This window comes from Oncorhynchus kisutch, linkage group LG14 (genome assembly GCF_002021735.2).
Source record: "Oncorhynchus kisutch isolate 150728-3 linkage group LG14, Okis_V2, whole genome shotgun sequence".
NCBI lineage: Eukaryota > Metazoa > Chordata > Actinopteri > Salmoniformes > Salmonidae > Oncorhynchus > Oncorhynchus kisutch.
In genome coordinates, this window is record NC_034187.2 from 61,564,765 (window position 1) to 61,583,200 (window position 18,436).

An 18,436-nucleotide genomic window follows, 5' to 3' on the forward strand; every position below is an offset into this window, starting at 1 on the left:
AGATAATACCTTCAGCTGGGGAGGTGTCACCAGTAGTACCGTGTGAAAGCAGAACTGGTGAGGTGTCGCCATTAAATGTGTTTGATAAAATACTTCCTCAATAGTAAATCGGAGAACAGGAACCGGAAACATTTATCCTAGTCATTCAGTGTCTTGTGCCAGATAGGACGGAGCACCTATTGTACTGTACCACGTGTCTCAGAGTCCCATATGGTCATTTTGACTGCTCATCAATTCATTTATTTTATTACCCTGCCATTTAAGTCATGCCTTCCTCAGTTTGACATGTCCTAAATAAGTCTATATAACACACTGTTGTTGTTAGAATCTTAATATCACAAACAGAAGTGGAGTTAAAACCAGTTTAAGGAGGGCATGTCATTATTTGAATGGTTTTCCCCCGTTGGGGCTGTCGGGAGAAGGAGCAGAGCAGGCCCTACTCCCCTCCTTCTCCCGACAGCGGGGCCTGCTCCCCTCCTTCTCCCGACAGCGGGGCCTGCTCCCCTCCTTCTCCCGACAGCGGGGCCTGCTCCCCTCCTTCTCCCGACAGCGGGGCCTGCTCCCCTCCTTCTCCCGACAGCGGGGCCTGCTCCCCTCCTTCTCCCGACAGCGGGGCCTGCTCCCCTCCTTCTCCCGACAGCGGGGCCTGCTCCCCTCCTTCTCCCGACAGCGGGGCCTGCTCCCCTCCTTCTCCCGACAGCGGGGCCTGCTCCCCTCCTTCTCCCGACAGCGGGGCCTGCTCCCCTCCTTCTCCCGACAGCGGGGCCTGCTCCCCTCCTTCTCCCGACAGTGGGGCCTGCTCCCCTCCTTCTCCCGACAGTGGGGCTGTCGGGAGAAGGAGCAGAGCAGGCCCTACTCCCCTCCTTCTCCCGACAGCGGGGCCTGCTCCCCTCCTCCTCCCGACAGCGGGGCCTGCTCCCCACCTCCTCCCGACAGTGGGGCCTGCTCCCCTCCTTCTCCCGACAGCGGGGCCTGCTCCCCTCCTTCTCCCGACAGCGGGGCCTGCTCCCCTCCTCCTCCCGACAGTGGGGCCTGCTCTGCTCCTTCTCCCGACAGTAGGGCCTGCTCCCCTCCTTCTCCCGACAGTGGGGCCTGCTCTGCTCCTTCTCCCGACAGTAGGGCCTGCTCTGCTCCTTCTCCCGACAGTAGGGCCTGCTCTGCTCCTTCTCCCGACAGTAGGGCCTGCTCCGCTCCTTCTCCCGACAGTAGGGCCTGCTCCGCTCCTTCTCCCGACAGTAGGTCCTGCTCCGCTCCTCCCGACAGTAGGGCCTGCTCCACTCCTTCTCCCGACAGTAGGGCCTGCTCCACTCCTTCTCCCGACAGTAGGGCCTGCTCCCCTCCTTCTCCCGACATGAAGGTGTTGTGCCCAGTTGATAATCACCCCAATAATTGCCTCGAAACTGAACCTAAACTCATTTCACACATATAACAACAGATTAAATAAATGAAGTAAAGTATGATGGGGGAGAAAGTTGATGAACAAGGGGAAGAATGATGCAGAATTATGTAATCAACAATTGTGAATGAAGAACAAGGCAGGCCATTAGATTAGAACTAGAATAGATCAATACAATCTCAAAATGGTATTTACCCTATATCGGTCCACCAAATCTACACAGTTTTATCAGTCTACTCTGGCCTACACAGTGAGAGTATGCAGAATTTACAATGGCAATAAGGCCAAGACGAATGGATGCACATGCTGCGTTAGCGTTGCTACAAAATCCGGATGAAAACGACTCAGGTGGCGGGGAAGAAATTAACCATGACATCTGATGAGATTCTTCTGATTCTGAGCCTCAGCCTGAACCCCCCCGAAGACTGAGCGCTAAAAAAAGTCAAAACGGTACACACCAAGCAGCTACCCGGGCCACCACCAAATGAAAACGCTGAGACAGGAGGGGAAGGGACGGCAACGTTTGGGATCCACATTGGGCAGCAGGTGAGCGGGTCTCGGAGAACGTGGTGATGAGGCTTGTGGAACCTTACATTGGCAAGGGGAGAAATGTCACCATGGACAAATTCTTCACTTTACTGTCATTGGCGAACAAGTTTCTTGCAAATAAAACAAGCCTAGTTGGCACCAACTGCGCAAAAGAAGGCACCTGCACAGCCGTTGTACTCCACAACGGTGCTGAAGAATGAAAAGACAACTCACACTTGACCAATGCACGGCAAGAAAGAACGTTCCGGTTGTTATCGCCACACATCCGACAGTTGCCGTCGACGAAAGGAAAAAGACACTATTATGAACTACAACCAAAACAAAGGTATGTCAGTAGCACATAACACGCGTCACCATATATAGATAGAGTTCTGCAATGCATTATGCTCTTCTGTACAACACGTGTTGTTTTTCCTATGGGGAAAATAATCCTAATGTTTTCTCCTCTCTTCTGTTCCATATGTTGGTTTGGATGTTTTGGATCAGATGGCGCGGCTGTACTCTGAAAGGAGGCACCCACCGCTGGCCTGTTGCGGTACTCTACAACAAGCTTGACTTGGCCGCTATCAACACACAAGTGTTGTTCAAGCAGTACATCAACAAAACCATGGCCAGGAGAGACTTCATCATGAGTCAGGCATAACGGCTACGTGAGAAACCAGGGCCAGGAGAGACTTCATCATGAGTCAGGCATAACGGCTACGTGAGAAACCAGGGCCAAGGCAGCAGCAAAGATTCCAAGCGAGCCAAAATTGCACACAGCTCCAGGGGAGGAGACAGTGCCAGGCGCACAAAGAACAGAACCCAAAGAGACCTGTACCACCTGCAAGCGACATGTTCGTGGGAAGTGTGTCTCGCAAGTGGCGAAGATTTGTGTCGACTGTTCGGACGAGGGCTAACCGCTAAATGAAATCCAACTGATGCCACTGCGTGAACACACACACCATGTAAGCACAAGCTGACAATAATTGACTATCATTGCCTTTGTGCTGATTTACCATGTTACCATGTTCCAACACATACAGTATGCTTTCTGTTTCATAGTTGGAACAAAAACACTCCACAAATAACATTTATTGAACAGTTTAATTTGTGTTTTTTTCTAGTGTTTCGTTATTACATATAGCCCACAGTAGCATAAACTAATGAAACTTTACACCTTCATGAACACAAGCAAATTATTATTTTCGCAATAGCATATATGGAATGTACTAATGATACTTAGAATGTTGCAGTCTGAATGCTCGTTCGCTTGAAGGGGCCCTCGAGGCCCAGCGGTTCTAGTTAAGGCAGAAGCCCTGGCACAGTTTGTCTTGGCAGACCTTTTCTTTACAAAAGAAGCACAAGTGAATGAATTACCATTATATTTACGATAGAAATATGGATTACTGTTGAGATAAACTTCGGGATGGAAGAGAGTGTGAAGTTTAATGTCTAACTTCAGCTCGTGGGGGGGTGATTGTGCTGAAGGGAAGGAGCCACTGCTGTACAGCGCCACAGAGAGAGGAGAGGACACATCGTTAAGTCAACTCATTCTCCATTCACCGGTGGTGGTGAGATTCCTTCACAATGGGGCTCAAATCAAAAGCGACAACATCTTTAAGAACGCTGTCCTTGGAGTTGAAAAGAAACCGTTTCAGATGGAGGGAAATGTTTTCTATGTCTTCAGGAGGTAGACTGAAGTACTGTGGAGTCTGTTTGAGAGATAAAAACATTTCTATTTGTTAAGAGACTGGGCAGGCTAAGCCATTTACACACAGACTGGGCAATACTCCTGCTAGAGGCAGTGGTTTGACAAAGACTGACAGAGAGACTGGGTAGAGGTAGCTTGAACTCTCCTACAGACAGAGTAAGGTGGATAGACAGACTGGGTAGAGGTTGATTGACTGACACTGGCCAAGGAAAATTCAGAGGGTCAGAGCTCAACTTCCTGGCCCACTGCTGTTTGCTCTAGGTTATTGGAGAGAGAGAGAGATTCTGCCCTGAGCAGTCTAAAGGGAAATGCACACATCAACATACTTCATTGGGGGGATTATACAACCTTTACTGGCCACCCAGATGATTGGTTGCTTGAGGTGAGCAGGGGAAGAGCCCAAATGTAGTGATGGAGAAGAGTATCGATAGAAAAACACTAAATACTGGGAGCAAAGAACAAAACGGTCGCCAGCTTAGTCAATTATCGTAGACAATCAAACTCTTTCATGCAGCGTAAACTCATTAAAACAATTTCCCACAGTCTCTCTGTTTAGCTCCTATAGTTCACTCCCAAATGACACAGAAAGAAAGAGCTTCTCCCAGCGGGGGCATCACACTAGATACTACAAGGGTGCTTAGATTTCACTGTCCACTTCCCCAAACTCAGGAAAGTTTTAACTACCACCTGTCAGTCACAACAACTGGGGAAAGAAGAGAAGAAGAAAATGTACCTGAGGTAGAGTGAGACTAGTGAGGTGACAGACACCCACGCTGCAGCTGAGCCTCTTTGACAGAGACCTCCACTGCCACTTCTCTCTCCAGCAGTCCTCTCACTGTGCTCCTCGGGGTCAGGGTCAGATCAAAGGCCATATGCTTCCTCTGTGACACAGCCAAGAGCAGCCTGGAGCCAGTCCAATCCTGATCGGAGCAATTACCCCAGAAGGAAGTTAAAATCTTCAAAGCAGCTCAGTATCGTCTTGTCGGTCTGCTCTTAGCTTCCAGTCCAACCCTCACAGGGACTCTCAGGTGCAGAGGTACATAAATACCTCAAATTAAAGGGCATGTAACTCTGCCTCGCTGCCTGATGGGATTTTGTTAAGAGGCACAGATGAACAGCAAAGGACAGGACAACTTATTTTCTCCATTTAACCAAGAGAAATAAGAAAGTAGCTGCAGTACTATACGTTAAGCAAGGACTGCAACATAAGATAAAACCTCAAAATATGGTGTTTATGCAAAAATGATAAGTTGCAGAAACTGAAAAGGAAGATGTAACCGACAAGGATTAATTCACTTGACATCTAACACCTACTAAAACAGATACCAATATGCACATCTCAGTATAGAAAGTAGAAAGGGGCCATCTTTCCATGCCCATCTCCTCTCCCTCCTCACAAGTAACAGCTCCAAACAGTCCCACCTCCTAGTATGTTGCCCGGGCAGACAGTTGAGTGACTGTTAGTGTTGCTGTCAGTTTGCCAAGGACTGTGTACATGAGGAACTGATCAGAGGGAATATTCCTGGTTCCAGGTTTTGGGACCAATGACGCCGTCGCTCCCCTGGTGATGGAGGGGCCTGGAATGGCCCAGGGACTTTTGTAAATTTACTGATCACTGACGGCAAGTGACCCTACAGTACAAACCTCACATAACTCAGACTGGTGTGAGGTTAGTAGTCTGTGAGAGGACAGCCGACCCTGTATGGCCAGCTTCAGCACCTTGGACAGCGATATCAACACGTCATCAGAGAAATACTTATACCAAAGAGTTATAACTAAACCAAGATGGAAATGACAGGCAGTGGTCTAATGAGAACAAAGGAGTCATCGTGGGCAGAACCAGCAAGGAGATAGGCAGAGCCAAGCACGCGCTCGCTAGATCCTATTGGCGGGTTCTAGCATGCGTCTGCATATTTCCATTATGTACCGCCTATTCTGTGAAGTGCACGTGTCCAATAACTCAATTCACCTTCGCACTCCTACACAGCGCAATTTTTTAAAACTTTTGCAAAGGGTAAATTCCACAAAAAACTTAGTCCACTCTGTTCATAGCAGATTATAGTTTTGGGAACAGATAACTGTATTGAGAGCAAATGTTTCATAGATAAGAAAAATGAGCAGAATGTCGGCTAAATCCATCTCGTTCCATCAGCTCCCACTGCCCGCCAGTGGGCTTCCTCTCACTACCATATTTGGTAGGGAGTGGAAACGCCAAGAGGATGCTTCACATTTATACATCCAGTGAAAGATCTCTCATTGTTCAATCTGTGCTTAAACTCTCTGCAGCACACACAATAGAAGGCGGAGAAGATGAGAATTGTAGCCAACACCTACAGGGAAACAGATTAAAATGATTGGAAGTGAAACCTCTACAAATCTACTCCTGAACACACATCAGTCAGTCCATCTGATTTCTGATGTGGAACAAGGAAAAAGGTCAGAATGAGTTAGGAACAAAGCAAGCAGTGAAGCAAACACCATCACCTCAATCTGATCAGACACAAAGGATTATGGGGCGAGACATGCAGCGGTGTGGTATTTTAGCATCGGCTCGACTCTAATCCACTGTGAAGTCTGTCTGCTTGATGTTAAGGGTCAACATGAGAGACTGTCATGGCTGGGTTTGTCCTTTTAGAGACTGGAAACTGATTGGAAAATATTGATGTTGGGATGTAATAAGACAAGGTGTACAGGAGGGGTTGGTTGGAGTTTTGTAAAATCAGTCAACTTTTTCCATAGACTATTTATTTGCTAGTTATAAACCCAACAGTGAAGAAGATGTCAAATGTATAACTTCTTGACTAAGCTCTCGAAATGGAGAAACACATCTTGCTCTTCAGTTGCAAGGCAATCCTCTCCACATCACTGCATGGCCAAGCATAGGACAGTTGACGCCACAACTACATATTAAAAAGACACCCAATTGATTAAAGAGCCTTTGGCGTTACACATCGAATAGCAGCCTCTCTTATCTGGCCCCGGCAGCTTGGTCAGTTCAGAGGGAGGCTTTAAACCAGCATCGAAATAAAACTAAATCAGCCTGTTTGCATGCAGGCAAATAAACCAAATGAACAGAGCATCAAACTCTTCATCACCACCATCACAGGCAGGCGACCGGTCTATGGATCGTCTGCCCTTTTTCTCAAGGTGATGGGAAACTTCTGCTTTGCTATGATTCCCCACCCACAACCTGGGATCTGTTTCAGTCAGAGGCACCCCGACTGATCGAGACGTTCCCACTGCCTGTCTGACTGGTTGGTTGGTTGGCAGGCATAGGCTGATTGGTACAGCCTGGCTTGGTCCCGGAACTCAGAACACAGCCCAATGCTGGAACAATCTGAACCTAGTCCGGCTGGGACAAAGCCAACCAGGAAGGGGAGGGAGAGCCACTCACAGGCATTCATTATGTCTGATTACTGAGATTACTCAGAAAGCTAGAAACAACACAATTTCACAGACAAAAAGCTTTTTCCTCCCATTGTAGAAACATGGAAATCTTGGATGATCCATGCTGAATACTGAATTATTTGTATCCCCCCACTGGCCCTTGTCAAATGTGATACATTGATGTCTTCTTCTGGCAGCCTCCTATTCAGTTGGTAGAGTGGAAAAGAGGGGACGGTGAGAAGAGAGGAGGCGAGGGGAAGCACGGGGCTCAGTTCTTGTCATCTGCGGAAGACAGTAGGCCAATCTCCAAAGCTTATCTGTCTCTATCCTGTGAAGGCAGACACACAATGGCCATCTCATTACAACCAACTCCGAGGGAGACATTCCTTGACTGCCCCGTTCCCTTCTGTTCTGTACTGAGAGGAGATACAATGAGACTAATCTCAAAGATAGAGGCTTCTCATTCGCTTGGAGCCAGATGATGTGTCGGTTTTTCGGGGACACGGCATTCTGAGCACTGGTCATGTTTTTCCATTTATTTTTCACAAGGCTGGCTCTTCTCTTAGTCATGCTGGGCTTTTGTGCTGGTTTGAAGAGGCGAGAGCTGAAAGCTGAAAAGAGGAGTTGGCCATCCGCTGAAACAAGGACGGACTCTAAAGAATCATTGTCAAGTCTGGTTGTGTAATCAAACATCCGACAGATTCACACTGACAAAATGAGTTCTCCTCCGAAAAACGTACACAGAAAGCATTTTGGTAGAGCATTCATTACAGAGAGCATGGACGAGCTGGCTAATTTAACCATAATGTGATTCTATCAATCAAAGATAAGAAAGAGCTGTGTCATGTCCATTCCCTCCCGTAGCACTGCAGCAGTTTAAAATCATTTCTCCATTTAAACCTATTGTTGCTAATAGCAAACCATCTTAGCGTCTAGCCTTCGTTGGGTTATATCTGGTTGTGAAGTAGCGACCGTATTCTTTCTCATTCAGGTCAGACAGAGGTCAGACGGCTGTCCACTAGGGTCGGACCCCACTGATCTGGTCACTATGTGATCAATAACCTGGAGCGTGTTCAGAGATCATTGGGTGAGCATGAGTCACCGTGATGACTGAGGAGTTCTACTAGATGTTGATGTGCTATTAGGTCTCAACGAAGTCTCTTAGCATCCTCACTGGCCTTACGCTACTTTACAACCACATCTTAAGGAAGGAAGTTGCTAACTAGTGTTAGCGCAAATGCTAACTCGCGTTAGTACAATGACTGGAAGTCTATGGTAACGGCTAGCGTGCTAGTTGTTACCATCAACTTCCTGTCATTGAGCTGACGCTAGTTAGCATTGGCTCACGAAACTACCTCCCAACTTCTTTCATACTGAACGCAGAGACATTGTCTCTCTTCAAAGGTCACCACGTTTTTTTGTCATTGCACTCATGCAATTTACATATCTAGACTTCATGCTTTTGATCATTGCCATTATAACTTAACACAAGTAACAGGCTTACATGATGAAACTACATTAAAATCAGGAAATTATTCAAATATATGTTATCAAGACATCAGCTCTTTGATGAGAATCCGAAACAAATTGGCAATACTGGCTAGGCATAACATTAACTATCCAGGTCTTGTAATAAAGCTCTGATTAAATAAATGTAAAGAAACGCAGCAGTGTTGCACAGGGTATAGTGAGAACCCAGTGATGTGTGAATGGAGCCCCCTACCTCGATAAGAGACCATTAGGAGAACTGTAATCATCTTGTTATGTCTGTAATGTAGCTAGTAACTACTGCACATCCACAACATTAGTGTACATTCAGCTGTCATGATACTGTGCAATCATGGTATAAGTTCAAGATGAATCAAAAAGACATAGCCTGCCCTATGCTAAGACCACCTTCAACACTGAAATATATACCTTAAAGGAGTAGACCACTATTTTACAACATGTCAGGTTCTTCACCCTGAAAGTGGGCTATGGGCCAGGATAAATTGTAATCCATAGTTTGGCTTTCTGTGAACAGACACTACAATCTTCAGCTAACTTTAGCCACCACTAGCTAAAAATCAATGGAAGGGATTGGGTCATGTGATCCCCCATGAGCAAAATCAACACCATATATGGTTTGGATGCTTCTTAAAGGTGATTTTGCCATAAAAAAAATGCCCTCGTCATTACCATTGAGTTTTAGCTAGCGGTGGCTATAGTTAGCTGAAGTTTGTTGTGGCTGTTTAAGAAAAACCAAGCCATGGATTGCAATTTCTCCTGACCCATAGACTACTTTCAGGGTGAGGAATCAAACATGTTGTAAAATAGTGAACTACTCCTTCAATAGGATCTAGCCTTTTTTGTTGTTGACTAAATGGAGGGGGTTGAATAATCTCAATTCTGATCACAACAGAAATCCCTGAGCAAAGTATGAGTAGTCAGCCATTGCGAATATCAATCTTTGTAGCGTTGTTGATTAATGTTGATCAGTCGCGGCACACAGTCTGAAAGTTAGGCTGTTGGGAGCGGAGCAGATTTACACCCTTCGGCTGTCTGGCTCTCCCTTTCATGATTTATTCAAGACAATCTGAAAGATTTTTGTTGCGTGAAGAAGATGGAAGGGGAACAAAATGCATAGACGAGGGGAAAAGTGGATTGTGGCTTAAATTTTCCCTTTCCTCCAGATCAGAGAGAATACTATACAGTGGTGGTCATTACCGGGAGGGTGGGGCGTGTTTACACCGGGTGGGCAAGGCTGTGTCTGTCTGATGCTTATCACAGGAAGGCGCAGTCGTATCTGTCTAATTTGTACTGAGGTGTGAAAGGCGAGAAGCAGACAGAGACCTGGAACACAGCTGATAAGGGAGGAGACACTCAAACCAAAAACTTGTTCCTCAGTCTCAGACAGACAGTGTTACCTGGCTCATCAGTCTCAGACAGACAGTGTTACCTGGCTCATCAGTCTCAGACAGACAGTGTTACCTGGCTCATCAGTCTCAGACAGACAGTTTTACCTGGCTCATCAGTCTCAGACAGACAGTGTTACCTGGCTCATCAGTCTCAGACAGACAGTGTTACCTGGCTGTCTGAGACAGCCACTGCCACTGCTCCAAAACCGCCTTAAAAAAATCCAGACTACGGTTTGCAACTGCATATGGGGACAAAGATCGTACTTTTTGGAGAAAAATTGAACTGTTTGGCCATAATGACCATCGTTATGTTTGGAGGAAAAAGGGGGTGGCTTGCAAGCATAAGAACACCATCCTAACCATGAAGCCCGGGGGTGGCAACATCATGTTGTGGGGGTGCTTTGCTGTAAGAGGGACTGGTGCACTTCACAAATTAGATGGCATCATGATGTAGGAAAATGATGTGGATATATTGAAGCAACATCTCAAGACATCAGTCAGGAACTTAAAGCTTGGTCGCAAATGGGTCTTCCAAATGGACAATGACCCCAAGCATACTTCCAAAGTTGTGGCAAAACTGGCTTAAGAACAACACAGTCAAGGTATTGGAGTGGCCATCACAAAGCCCTGATCTCAATCCTATAAAACATTTGTGGGCATAACTGAAAAAGTGTGTGCAAGCAAAGAGGCCGCCAAACCTGACTCAGTTACACCAGCTCTGTCAGGAGGAATGTGCCAAAATTCACCCAACTTATTGTGGGAAGCTTGTGGAAGGCTACTCGAAATGTTTGACCCAAGTTAAACAATTTAAAGGCAATGCTACCAAATACTAATTGAGTGTACGTAAACTGCTGACCCACTGGGAATGTGATGTGAAATAAATAAAAGCTGAAATAAATCTCTACTATTATTCTGACATTTCACATTCTTAAAATAAAGTGGTGATCCTAACTGACAGGGAATTTTAATAGAATTAAATGTCAAGAATTGTGAAAAACTGAGCTTAAATGTATTTGGCTAAGATGTACGTAAACTTCCGACTTCAACTGTATCCCTCATTACACAGACTAATGAGCAGCTTGACTCACCATTGATGTGATGCGACCAGTAACAGTCAATTCTCCTGAGGGAGTCAAGAGGGACTGAACACTCAGTAAGTCAAAGGGGAAACTCTGGCCTTGAAGGACACATCATTAGCATTCATTAGTACAAGATGTGCCAAGTGACATGGCTGACTGGATGAAAACATAGGATATATTGCAACTCAGTCCAGAACAGTTCTAATTAGTCAGAGGAAAAAATACCTGGGTTCAAATAGTATTTGAAATCTTGCTGCTGTAGCCAGTCAAATCAAATTAGAACTCAACCCAAGAGCTTCTGAGGACACGGAGACATCATGTACTGGTGAGATGTTTACATCTCAGCAGAATACCTCCTGATCCAATTAGAGATACTGGGGGATGAATCCTGTCTGTCCCCGGGTTTTACTGACACATCAGCCACGACTACATGCCAGTAAACACCCTATCAGATCAGATGACTGCAGGCAGTGTAGGATTGATCAGGTACACAACGCCAACCGGGTTATAGGAGTTTTAAAGGCCGGGAGGTCCAAGCAGTGTCCTATGGTAAGTAGTCTTGCATGAGCCTTGGGTTGTGCAAGCCGGAACGACTTACTGGAGCAGGAGCCTATCTCCTGTTTCTGTAGCGTGAGGCAGCTTGATGTACAAGCACACCCCCTGGACAGGATGCCAGTCTATCGTTGGGCCTTAACACAAATAGATCTCTTGAATGCTAAGCAGCGACACACCGGAACCCATTTTTACAGTCTTTGGTATGACTCGGGGATCGAGCCGGGGATCGAACTCCCATCCTTCCAATCTCAGGGCGGACACAAACCACAAGGACAATGAAATGGTGGAGTAATGTTAACTAAACCGCTAAGAAGCCAACAAGGCTGAATGGTTAAAGAACATAAAACTAAGTTCACCTACTCCAGATAGATTGACTAAAGCAGATGACGGCATAACTGCTAGCAGGGGTTTATGGCAGAATGCTAAAGCCTCGCTAATCACAGTGCTAACAAGGCTGTATGAGTTCTAAAGTAAAGGTCACCCAGTTGGCATACAACACAACACCAGGCAACCGGATACATTTGGCTGCTTCTCGTAAACTGAGACATCCAGGGATGGAACCAGCCCTGACGTTTTAAAATGTGAGTCAGCAGCCAGCCTACCTGACAGAGAAGACTCAGTGTGCGTCACAAATTGCACCCTATACCCTGTATACAGCGCATTCGGAAAGTACTCAGACCCCTAGACTTTTCCCACATTTTGTTACAGCCCTATTCGAAATGCATAAAAAAATATATATTGTCAGCAATCTACACACAATACCCCATATTGACAAAGAGAACACATTTAGAAATGTTTGCAAACGTGTAATAAAAAAACATTAAAAAACTCAGACCCCTTGCTAGGAGACTTGAAATTAAGCTCAGGTGCATCCAGCTTCCATTGATCATCCTTGAGAGGTTTCTACAACTTGATTGGAGTCCACTTGTGGTAAATTCAGTTGATTGGACATAGGGCTGTGGCGGTCACGAAATGTTGTCAGCCGGTGATTGTCAAGCAAATAGTCGGTCTCATGGTAATTGACCGTGAATTAACATAAACACATTTAGCATCTCCTGGCTACAAGACATTTTAAGAAGTCTAATAAATCCATGTAATATAGCCTACACCTTCACAATAAATCCATGTAATATAGCCTACGCCTTCACAATAAATCCATGTAATATAGCCGACACCTTCACAATAAATCCATGTAATATAGCCGACACCTTCACAATAAATCCATTATTTTCGATTGTGAAATCCAGTTGTAAAAAATATTGCTGAAAGAAAATGGAGTACCACTGAACCAAGAAAGACACTTCCTACACAGAGCACCTCCTAAGGGACACCAATCTAATACAGAGCAGAATAAATACACAGCTAAAACACAGGGGACAGAATAAGCATTGGACTGAGATTCGAGGGGCCTTTGAATAGATTGTTAGTTAAGCCATATGTTCTTTATGACACACACACACACACACAAGCACAAAATCATACCTCCATTTTTACATGTTTTTTTTGGGGTGATATATGCTGCAAAGAATGCTTGATTCTGCAGCGGTTTTACATTTAAAAAATGTTGTTCATTTCCTATAAAGCAATAAAAAGTGTGCTCAGTTCTAGTACGATTTTAAGCAGAATATGCCTTGACGCATATATGATAGAGAGTTTGTATTTATTATGAATCCCCATTAGCTGCCAAAGCCGAAGCTACTCTTCCTGGGGTCCAGCAAAATGTCTCTGAAGCCGCTGCGCTCAGCCGGAGTAGAGTGGCTCAATCCTTCATTGTGATTTATTGATTCATTGCGGCCAGCAGCTCAAACAAAAAAGAATAATGATTATTCTCGAATCAATAAAAATAGTTGTTCAAAAAGAATGAATCGTTTGCAAACTGCACATCACTACCACAGATGTCCCTGCTATCGCTTTGGCTATGGTTATCTGCCGACTTCCGCTGCTGCGGTGGCTGTGTGGACATTCTTTTCGGATTCGAAGTGACTTTCTCTTGTGTTCCTGCACAACAATTCACCCCCACTTTCATGTAAAATAGATGGGCAACTGGCAGCCCCCCTTTTGTAGGCACGCGGATCAATTTCCAAACTCAGTCGGGGTCTGAACTATTTGCACATCATCTTCTGCACATCTATCACTCCAGTGTTTAATTGCTAAATTGTAATTATTTCGCCACTATGGCCTATTTATTGCCTTACCTCCCTAATCTTGCTCCATTTGTACACACTTGTACATAGATTTTTCTATTGTGTTATTGACTGTATGCTTGTTTATTCCATGTGTAACTCTGGGTTGTTGTTTTGGTCACACTGCTTTGCTTCATCTTGGCCAGGTCGCAGTTGTAAATGAGAACTTGTTCTCAACTGGCCTACCTGGTTAAATAAAAGGTGAAAAACACAAAAAACTACTTACAGCTCAGAGTTACAATAGTAGAATACAAAAGGTGCAATTTCTAAATGTGGTTGTGCATAAACAGTTTCCCTCCTTATGTCACTCAATTAACAATGTCAGCTAAAATTATTTTGGATTGGTAAATTAGCTGGGTCAACCATCTAAATTTGTAGTAATCATTGTTAAATTACCGACAATCTCACTCAGATGTCATATTAAAAACTGCAAATATTTCTCTCCCTCCTCCATATAGAAAAATGTGTAGAATTGCAGATAATTAGTTGCACAATTGCAAAGACTTCTCCGATCCATGACAAAATGTGTAGAATTGCAGAGCCGCGAACCACTGCAGCCCCTCAAGATGAGTTCATATTTTTTGTGGACCCCACCCCCTTCCAAATTGCACATCTCTGATGTAAAACATTTGGAAATAGTTTTGCACGGTCTTCAGCTATGACAACTGTTGGTAAATGAAATGGATTCCTGTTCATTGTTCTGCCCGTCATCAAATTTCAGCTTCACATGCTGACACCTGGGGAAATAACTTTTGTTCTTATGTGGTTTGATTGGGCGGTTTCCCACGGTAACAGTGCTCAAAATTGCAAACCCTCTTTTGATTGGACTATTTTATGCGGTAAAAGTGCGGTGATTGGTCAAAATTGCGAGCTCTCCCATAATGTGTGTGGATTGGTTGATTTTACATTGAATTATGCAATAGCAGAATCGTGAGGGACTGAAAAATATACTGTATAATGTAGCTACGGTTTGGGAGAATGTCTGCCTGCTACAATTCTGGGGTTTGGCTTCTAAAGCCCTCTGAGCTTTAAGTCCTACCATCCAAAATGTCACATTTACACAACAACACCGCTGGTCTTTAGGAAACAATACCCACATTCCTTCCTGTTCATGGTCCATCACACAGCAAATCACAGCACTCCATCTAGTGATAACTGAGGTTTGTGAGCAGATAAGACTGGCCTTTGAGTCACAATAGAAAAATCAACGGCAGGTCTGAACCTCTTGAATGACCATTCAATTGTTTTAATGCCGCCATGGAATCGATTACCATGAAAAAAAACTTTAGGTGACCGCCAAAGTAGCAAAAAGCCCCAGAATGCATTTGTTTTGTATGTTACATGTAACCAAGCCCTGCTTCTCGACCGTATTCCATGTTCCAGGAACGATAGATGGTGTAAGATGGCAAATGTCAATGACAAAATTGGCGCCCCGGAGCTTGTACTTGGTTGCACAGCCTTTGGCCAAGATGACCGCAGACAAATGCCTTTTCGTAGCCATCAATGAGCTTGGTGCACCTTTCTACTGACAATTGACCCACTTCTCAGCAGCAAACTGCTCTAATTCTTCAATATTTCAGGGGTTCCCTCCACCAACTGCTGTTTTCAGATCTCGCAATAGGTTTCTGAAATGACGTCAGAGACATGGAGATGAACGAACATGGTACGATATTGGACATACTATATACTATTTGATGATATACTCTATACCATTAAACATCTAGTTGTTACTGATATCTGTACATGCAAAAAGCATGTGGCAAGAAAGGAGCAAATTGTACTTCGATGGGAAGGCCTCTCATGGTTCATGGACGTAATGCAACATTGTGAAAAAACAAGTTATCCACATCCCCACACAGCCCTTCGGAGCACCTTCTCAGAAAGGAGATTTACACAGGAACTGGAAAACAGAAACAGAGGGGTACCAATCCAAAATACAGTAAGTAAGAAGAGCTTTAGGTTTTGCTTTGGCATTTTATTTGTGGAGCAGCCTGAGACTCAATTCAACACTAAACTAAAAAAGACCAAAGACAAGAAAGATAGGTCTTCTCATGTAAGATTCTGACACAGCAGCAGCAGAAGTGCAGAACCGTAGCCCGTGGCGACCAGGGTTGCCAAACATCATCTTTCAGTTGAACTCATAAACAGACCGAGCGAATGTCTACAGTCTCTCTTGATGCGTGTCCGAAATGGCACCCTATTCCCTATGTAGTGCACTACTTTTGACCAGTGCTCAAGGTACCCCTCTAAAGAGAACGTGTTCTCAATGACGTACCTAAAGGCAAGCTCAATAAAGAGAACAGGGTGCTATTCTAGACACAGCCATGATCCCTTTCTGCAGTCTCCTGGTTCACAACAAGCCCTTCATCAATCATAGCATGACCAATCATGGTGATATCTGAAACAGATTCAAACTCATAACTGGAACCCATTTGTCGTGACAAGCTGTCTGACCTGTGCTACTGTCAAGGTCAGGGGGATAGAGGGAGGGGAGAGAGCGAGAGGTGGAGTGAAGGCTCGAGGGAGGGGAGAGAGCGAGAGGTGGAGTGAAGGCTCGAGGGAGGGGAGAGCGCGAGAGGTGGAGTGAAGGCTCGAGGGAGGGGAGAGCGCGAGAGGTGGAGTGAAGGCTCGAGGGAGGGGAGAGCGCGAGAGGTGGAGTGAAGGATAGAGGGAGGGGAGAGAGCGAGAGGTGGAGTGAAGGATAGAGGGAGGGGAGAGAGCGAGAGGTGGAGTGAAGGATAGAGGGAGGGGAGAGAGCGAGAGGTGGAGTGAAGGATAGAGGGAGGGGAGAGAGCGAGAGGTGGAGTGAAGGATAGAGGGAGAGGAGAGAGCGAGAGGTGGAGTGAAGGATAGAGGGAGAGGAGAGAGAGAGAGGTGGAGTGAAGGATAGAGGGAGGGGAGAGAGCGAGAGGTGGAGTGAAGGATACAGGGAGAGGGGAGAGCGAGAGGTGGAGTGAAGGATAGAGGGAGAGGGGAGAGCGAGAGGTGGAGTGAAAGATAGAGGGAGAGGAGAGAGAGAGGTGGAGTGAAGGATAGAGGGAGGGGAGAGAGCGAGAGGTGGAGTGAAGGATAGAGGGAGAGGAGAGAGCGAGAGGTGGAGTGAAGGATAGAGGGAGAGGAGAGAGCGAGAGGTGGAGTGAAGGATAGAGGGAGAGGAGAGAGCGAGAGGTGGAGTGAAGGATAGAGGGAGAGGGGAGAGAGTGAGAGGTGGAGTGAAGGATAGAGGGAGGGGAGAGAGCGAGAGGTGGAGTGAAGGATAGAGGGAGAGGAGAGAGCGAGAGGTGGAGTGAAGGATAGAGGGAGAGGAGAGAGCGAGAGGTGGAGTGAAGGATAGAGGGAGAGGAGAGAGCGAGAGGTGGAGTGAAGGATAGAGGGAGAGGGGAGAGGTGGAGTGAAGGATAGAGGGAGAGGGGAGAGGTGGAGTGAAGGATAGAGGGAGAGGGGAGAGAGTGAGAGGTGGAGTAAAGGATAGAGGGAGAGGGGAGAGAGTGAGAGGTGGAGTGAAGGATAGAGGGAGAGGGGAGAGGGAGTGAAGGATAGAGGGAGAGGGGAGAGGTGGAGTGAAGGATAGAGGGAGAGGGGAGAGGTGGAGTGAAGGATAGAGGGAGAGGGGAGAGAGTGAGAGGTGGAGTAAAGGATAGAGGGAGAGGGGAGAGAGTGAGAGGTGGAGTGAAGGATAGAGGGAGAGGGGAGAGAGTGAGAGGTGGAGTGAAGGATAGAGGGAGAGGGCAGAGTGAGAGAAACTTCATAAAAGAAGAGTATCATAAAAGTGCCTTCAGTCATATTCTATATGGCAGTAATAAAACCCAGGTCAACGTCACAGATTTCCATCATGAGCGTCGCTCCTGTTTTTAATTCAGCCCATCATTCATCAGATTCTCATTTCTTTCACCTCGTCTCTCTCCAAATAACTTAAAAAGCCACATGTCCACAAAATGACTAGAGGCATTCAGCCTGTGTAAGGAGACAGAATACCGATGAGAACAGATCAATAAAAAAACTAGCCTTTATATACAAATGACTTCTGTCTGACTGTGTGGGTCAATAATAAGTATGGCTGAATGGCACACAGCTCAACCTCAAAAACAGACGTAGAGGCATCAAGCAGACTATGTTTTAAACAGGCCATTCAGTTAAAACGTGTTGTGTGAGGAACTTCTCTTACCAGCCAGCCAAATGTAGGAGGACTGAGAGTTGGGCTCTCTGGAGAATCAATTAAAACTCTGTGGCGCCGTCATCATTTGGGGCGGTAGGTAGCCTAGTGGTTAGAGTGTTGGGCCTGTAACAGAAAGGTTGCTGGATCGAATCCCCGAGCTGACATGGTCGTTCTGCCCCTGAACACGGCACTGTTCCCCAGTAGGCCATTATTGTAAATAAGAATTTGTTCTTGCCTAGTTAAATAAAAATACATGTAAAATCATTAGCAATGCAACCAGTACAGTCTTACAACACACGAGACCAGTGAGTGACAGAGAGCAGCGAACATAAGCACCAACACAGAGGTAGAGAAACGTGACTTAGGAAGAGCAATACTTTATTATCCATTGTCAGAGTGCGCCAACTTGTAGTCCTAAAACCCGGGAAATAAGTTACCTCAGGTTCGTTGGGGAATCTCTATGGGAAAGATGAATGGGGAATTAATAGGCTTTTGGAATAAACGCAGGAAATAAGGGGTGAGGTTAACACAGGCTTAGGAG

General features: G+C 45.7%; 1 protein-coding gene across 2 annotated transcripts in view; it reads right to left on the reverse strand.

Moving 5' to 3' along the window:
* The window catches only part of LOC109903527 (RNA polymerase II subunit A C-terminal domain phosphatase), a 109,928-nt gene that overhangs the window by 66,368 nt on the left and 25,124 nt on the right, over positions 1-18,436 (reverse strand). The window contains exon 12 of one of the 2 annotated variants that reach the window (XM_031788705.1): positions 17,706-18,018. The exons of the other annotated variant lie outside the window; for it this stretch is intronic. Within the exon in view, the coding sequence (XP_031644565.1) occupies positions 17,998-18,018 (21 nt within the window). The 3' untranslated portion in view covers positions 17,706-17,997. Of the gene's footprint in view, positions 1-17,705; positions 18,019-18,436 lie in introns of those variants that run through there. 2 annotated transcript variants of the gene reach the window in all.